The 6,529-nt window shown below is 44.2% G+C and overlaps 1 protein-coding gene across 1 annotated transcript in view; it reads right to left on the minus strand.

The window, feature by feature from the left end:
* Positions 1-4,138, minus strand: part of Sec62 (SEC62 homolog, preprotein translocation factor) — a 28,698-nt gene extending 24,560 nt beyond the window's left edge. The window contains exon 1 of the mRNA XM_069991917.1: positions 4,033-4,138. Coding sequence (XP_069848018.1) covers positions 4,033-4,068 — 36 coding nt within the window. The 5' untranslated portion in view covers positions 4,069-4,138. The remainder of the gene's footprint in view (positions 1-4,032) is intronic.
* Positions 4,139-6,529: the final 2,391 nt, after the last annotated feature.

Below are 6,529 nucleotides of genomic sequence, written 5' to 3' on the forward strand. Positions count from 1 at the left end.
CAATCATATCAATTTTAGACAATGGATTTTAATACTCATGCTAACCCCTAATTAGACTAATCACAGATTAATGTACTAAAATCTGACAGCTGATCAGGAGAGCCTATGTAAAATCTGGTTATATCAGACTACATAAAAACCACTATTCTTAAAATATGCAATAAGGAATATGATACTATGTATCTATAAAATTTTAAAATCCCATTTTAACAATAAACTTTAAGCTAACCAACTTTTCAACAACAACTGCATATCCTCCTCAGTAAAGACACTACTAAAGAACAATGAACAGATGAGACTAAAAAAACAAATATGTGAATAATCTCTTTTAACTAGACATAGCATTATTTGTCCACTAGTACTTTTTTGTGTGTGTTGGTCCTAGGGCTTGCACTCAGGGCCTAGGTGCTATCTTGGAGCTGTTTTGCTCAAGGCTATGCCCTGAGCCACAGATACACTTGCAGATTTTTTTTTTTTTGGTGCTTAATGGAAGAGTATCACAACTTTCCTGCCCAGGCTGGCTTTGAACCATAATCTTCAGGCCTCAGCTTCCTGAATGGACAGAATTATAGGTGTGAGCCACCAGCACCAGGCTCCACTAGTACTTTCTTTTTTATGTACTGAAAACTTACAATTATCCATATTGTAGGCCCTCTTTAATGAATATAATTTGTGTCACCTATCAGAGTTCTAGAAACAGAAATGAAGACGTCGTAGAAGAGTATCCTGCGAGCATGACATACAGGAGATCTCAAATGAACGTCCTCCCTGTCACCATTTCCCTACCACCTAAGGAGGACATCAAAGTCTTACAATGTTCCTCCCCCTGTTGTTCCCTTTTAATGTGAACTTCTAAGTATTTCCCTATCATTTTAAAATGTTTTTGCTTGTTTTGAGAATGCTAGAAGCAACTAATATAAGATAAACTAGCTCATCAACTCTCATGAGTAGAAAGAACTTTTGGCCCAATGGATGAACACAATGCTGCAGAATGAGGACACTAGGGTGGCCTGCCTTTCTTTGCACTCAAGTACCTATATATTGGATGGTGCAAATCAAAATCTAAAATTAAATTGAAATTTTGGTTAAAATGCTCATAATATTGCCTAAACAAATACCATTTTATTTGAAAATATCAACACTTAATAATGAAAGAGATGACTATTTCTACTTTGCCAATAATTCACATTTTTGAGAAAAAATATAGTCAGAGTAAACCATTAGTTCTGATTTACATGATTTCTGATCATTTTTAAACGCTACTTAGTAAAAAATAACCTTAGTTAAGTTAAACCAGAAAGAAAAGTCTTAGTTTTTAAGTTGCAAATTCATATGCAAAGATACAAAACATCAGTATGAAATATTTGTGAACATGCAAACAGGTTAACAGAAGTGAAAGTGGAGGGGACCTGTAATACCTCCAAATCACTTCTACCATATTTTCTCTGTAGTGACAGGTTTGTTATATGAAGACAAAGCCATCATTAACTCTGTTACAGTTGTGGGGAGGAAGAGATTTTTCTGACTCAGGACTGCTTTTTGGGTCTCCTTCTCTTTTCTTTAGAACTCAGACCTGCAATCTGGATGAATAGTTCCAAATTTCTCTTCCCCCTCCCCGCTTTTTCCTGAAATTAACCACATAAACCCACGATATTTCAGGACTTCAGTGCCAGGGAGACAGCTAGGTACAACAAAACTAATTGATGGAGGTTATAAAAGTTCTAAGGTATAGTAATTTAAATGTCAAAAAACTCAATTGGATATTGTACACACAGCAGAATAGCAGATGGGATGAATCAAGTTATGTTAAGTCTTTAAGTTACAAAGAGCAATATAAAGAATTCAGGATTAAAGTATTTCAGAATAACTTTATTTTCATCAGTAGTGACACAGACATTGAATCGAAGAACATTCAATTTGTTCTTCAATTTGATTGGGAGTATAAAAAGTTCAAAGATAGTGTTACTGTCTTCATGAGTGATCCTAAGTTACATAACTTCCCTGTACCTCAATTTATCTGTAAAATGAGGTTGCTGGGTTAGATCAATAAGCTCTAGGCCCACCACTCTACTTTCATATCAGTCTGAATTTATGAAAAAAGATTCATTCTACCAGATCCTTTTCAACTCTTTAATTTTTACCATACACAGGATTCTCAACCAATGCTTCTGGTAAACAACACTTTGTTAAGTTACAAAATTACCTTTTTCCTGAGAAACATTTACAACTCTATTTCTTAAATAACTGTTCTCAAATGTTTCATTATTCTCATTTGACAATCTGTCATTAAAAATTCAGGTTTTTCAGTGGCCAGTAATTTAAGTCCAAGAAATAATTGTGTGAACAAGTTAGAAGCAAGTTCTCCCAGGGGGGAAAAAGATTTTGATACTTTTTTCAACCTGAACTTGTTTGTATCAAACATCCCTCCCCTCAAAACTGTACAAAGAGTAACACAAGGTTACTGATTCTATTAAACACAAAAAATCCTTTCTAAACATGAAGCATCAAGTAACAAAGAACAGGAAATTCAGTTGATATTGTAGAGCCTTTTGCCTTAAAGTCCTAAGATAGAAATCTTTTCTGCAACAAACTCTGAGCTTTGTCATTGCATGTGATCTTTTTATTTCAAGTGCTGCCAGTCATAGTTTCTGATTCTCTAGGGGAAAGAAAAAGTGAAGAATTCCCTAGAGCAGTGCATTTTTTTTTATTACTTTATCAGACTGCATAAAAGTAGTATTCCACCATCCACAAACATTCTATACAATCATTTAGAAAATTTGGAAAATAAAAAGATCACTCATTTATTGTGAGTATGACAAGTAGCTTTTTAAACAATCGGATTCTCAAATAGAAGAAAGTAATTAGCTATACCATCATATAACTCACGACGCTATTACTTATTTCCTGAATGGGGAGCTGTTCGTCAATCAGTACTTAATAATAAAAACCAAACTAATAAACCAAACTAAATTCTTTGTCTTGGGAGAGAAGGAGCTATTAATTGGTGGAGATGGGGAACAAACAGGCACATTTTGGCTTAAGTTCCAGCTCTTGACCACCACCATTAAAGTACTGAACATCCTCTTTCCTTACAATGCTGTTCCGTAGAAAGTAACAACTGAAACACAATCAGCTCTTTCAAAAGCGAAATACTTTTAAAAAACCATGGTTTAAAAAGCCTAGGGTTTCAAAGACAAACTCCAATATAAAGTCTAATACCGCCTACCCACCTCCACCTAAACCTGGGATTGTTAGAAACGTCCACTGACCTTCACCCCCGGTTTTAACACTTGTCTAAACTTGGGATCCCCCCCCACAACTCCCTGTGGCAAAAATAACATAAAACCCACAGGGAACAATAGAGAGAAACCTGCCGGGAGGGCAGCACAGATGACATTCACGTGTGGGCTGAGGGCGGGACGTCACGCAGGGTGTGCGGAACACCGGCCGGCGTGGGGAGCGGCGAGGGGGGCTCGGGGCCGCCCCGGCAAGGGCTGGGTTTGTTTACACCCGGCGTCGCGGGCCACAGAGAGGCGGCAAGCTTCAAATGGGCGATTAAAGTCACCACTACGGAGGGGGAGAAGGGCCAGCGCGCGAAAACACACCTGGCCCTCCGAGACCGCGCGGCCCGCGGGCCCGCCCCACCCCGAGCGCGGCGAGCCGGGGTCCCGATCCTCCGACCCCGGGGCACAAAGCCCCGGCGGCTCGGGGTCGGTCCTCCGCCTCCAGCCAGCGCGGGGCCGGCGGCCTCCACGGCGGGCCGGCTGGGCGCCCGGAGGAGGGGCCCCGGGCGCGGGGAGCGGGCCCGAGCGCGGCGCCCCGTCCCCCGCCCCGGCCGCCGACCTCCGCCGGGCCCCCGCCGCACCCCCTCGGCCCTCAGGCCGCTCGGGGCGCCGCCGCCGCCCGCGGCCCCACGGCGGAAGCCGTGCCCGCTCCCTCCCGCGCCCACGCTCAGCCTTTCAGCGGGCTCTTCCCGCTTCTTGGACTTCCGCACGCGCCGGAGCCCCCTACCCCCGGAGTGGACTTCGCTACCTGGATCCGCTTCTTGTGTCGCCTGCGTTCCGCCATGTTGGCCGCTCCGCCCGGTTCCTTCTGACGTGGAATGAAAGGGGAGGGGGGGCGCGGGCAGAAATCTCGCGAGAACGCGGCGCGCGGCCCGTTATGTAACCTGCCGGCGGCGGCGGGGCGGGGAGCGGGCGGCCGACGGGCCCGAGGGGCTTCGCGGCGCGCTCTCGGTACCCCGGCTCCCGGCCTCGGAGGTGGCGCGACCTGGAGGCTGGCTGCGGGCCGCGAGGAAGTGGAGAAGTGGCTGGCGGAACCCGAGGGCATCGAGTCTCAAGCCTGACCGAGCATCTGAATCACCTGTGAAGCCGCCGGAATGCGGATTCCCGGGCCCCGCCATGCAGGCCGCGCTCAGGCCTCGGGGTGGGGCCTTCCCTCGAGGGGTGACCCGGGCCTGCGGATCCCTGGAAATCCATCTGGGGCAGTCCTTTCTAGTTTTTTGTTCTTTTACAGCCGGCTCCATCTCCTCTCGTTTTAAAGTCTTGGAATTCCATTTTGAAAAGTTGGGGCAGACCCAGGCAACTGAGGCACAGAGATACCAGCTGACTCACGGAAGGTGCACAGCGCCCGTGAACCATGGCGGACTTTCCAGTCCATTTCCAAGCGGCTGCTCGTAACTCACCTCAATCTAGAAGGCAGGGAGAACCCAGGGGTGTTGTGATCAGTCAGATGGAAAGGGGGAAAAAAAGAGGACTGAGGATTTGGGATGAAGACGGCCTAATTATTGTTAGTGAGGCAGGTTAGCTCTAGAGAAGGGATGCTGAACCCAATCCCCTGTCCTGGCCCACTCTAGAGACATCCGTGGGTCCTCTCTCCTCCTCAGTACCTCCCATGGCTCCTTCTCCTTGGAGGTAGTAAGAGGTCAGTTTTCTGCTAGAACTTCTCCCTAAAGATGGAAAAACTCTGAGCCAATTCTAACCCAACTGAGGCACCTGTGCGGTGGAAACCTTGGCTTCCTTGGCCTGACCTTTTCACAATAAGCTCCTACGTAAGGCTTCATGCATATGTATTGCATTTCATACATAAGTTTAAAACCATGGGGTTTGGACATGCATCGTTCCCTTCCAGAATTCTTCCAAGTCATGATTCATCATTTCCACAAGATAAATCTATCATTGCTATGAACTTCCACACTCCAAATCCTAGAAAACTGCCCACCATGCTATCATTCTCAACTTCTTTCTTCATTTTTCTTTGTGCATTCTGGAAATCTCTTTCGTGTTTATAAGCTCCGTTCCAAAATACCACCTCAATGTTCATTGCCAGCTCTTCGTGGATAACCCCACTGGTTGTCTAACTTAAATCACCATTTCTCCTGGCACTATATAATTTTTAACTCTGATAATTACATCATTATTCATTCAGCTATTCATGCTAGAAACATTAGAAATATTCCAACCATGTCTTTCTATCACTCATCAGGCCTGCTGATTCTACAACTGAGATGTTTGGAATTCTTTCCTTCCTCATCATTTCTATTGCTATTGCGTTCACTAGGTCTTTGTCACCTACACAACAATTACTGCAACAGTTTCCTAATAGTTCTCCCACGTGTACCTTCTATACATTCCAGGTCATCTACTCCCTTGTTTAAAACCCTTCCCTGAGTCCCTATTGTGTATAGCAGTGTGAATAATGGCTAATTTTTTAAAATCTCCTTTACATCTCCCTTACATTTAGCTCAATTCCTCTTCCCATCACTGCATCTACATCCTGGATGGTGGTAGTGAGACGAGTTTTCCCCCTCATTTTGCTGAAATCTTATTCTGATTTCCCTCTCAATTTGCAATCTCATTCCTTAATTTGGAATGTTACTTCTCTCCTGAATAAGAAGCCCTGCCTTGCTTCCTTTCTCTATTACTTACTAGAGACTATAATAGAGTTTTGTTTGTTTAAGAACAAGAAAGATTTATTCATTCAATGTCCATTGAGGGCTTATTGGCAGTCCTTGTTCTAAGCATTCCAGCATATACTAGTGATTCAGAGGCCAGCATCTTTGCCCTCGCTGAGTTTTTAAGCAGACAATGACCACGCCTCTCTGGTACCAGTGTTCTGTATTCCATAGCTTTGCCATCACTCAAGAGAATAACGTAAGGGAAGAGTGACTTGTACTGGTTCATGGTTCCAAAGAGGTCAGTCCAGGGTCACTTGTCCCCATGTACTTGGGTGGAACATGGTGGCAGAAAAGTAGTGGAGGAGGCTACTGGCCTCATGGCAAACAGGAAACAGACACAAGGAAAGAATTGAAGACCAGATATAACATCAGAGGTGTACCTTTTAACTTATTTCCTTCAGCGAGGCCCCATCCAGTAAAGTTTTTAAAATCTCACCCAAGTGGTATCACTAGCTGAGGACTAAGTGTTCAACATACAAGCCTATGAGGAGATTTCAGTTTACCTCCATGAATGGTGAAAACATCATCATCAAATAGAATTTGTGTGCCTTTCTTCTGTTTTTTAAATTCATA

Source organism: Dipodomys merriami, unplaced genomic scaffold (genome assembly GCF_024711535.1).
Source record: "Dipodomys merriami isolate MVZ:Mamm:240054 unplaced genomic scaffold, mDipMer1.0.p SCAF_40, whole genome shotgun sequence".
In the NCBI taxonomy this organism is placed as follows: Eukaryota; Metazoa; Chordata; class Mammalia; order Rodentia; family Heteromyidae; genus Dipodomys; species Dipodomys merriami.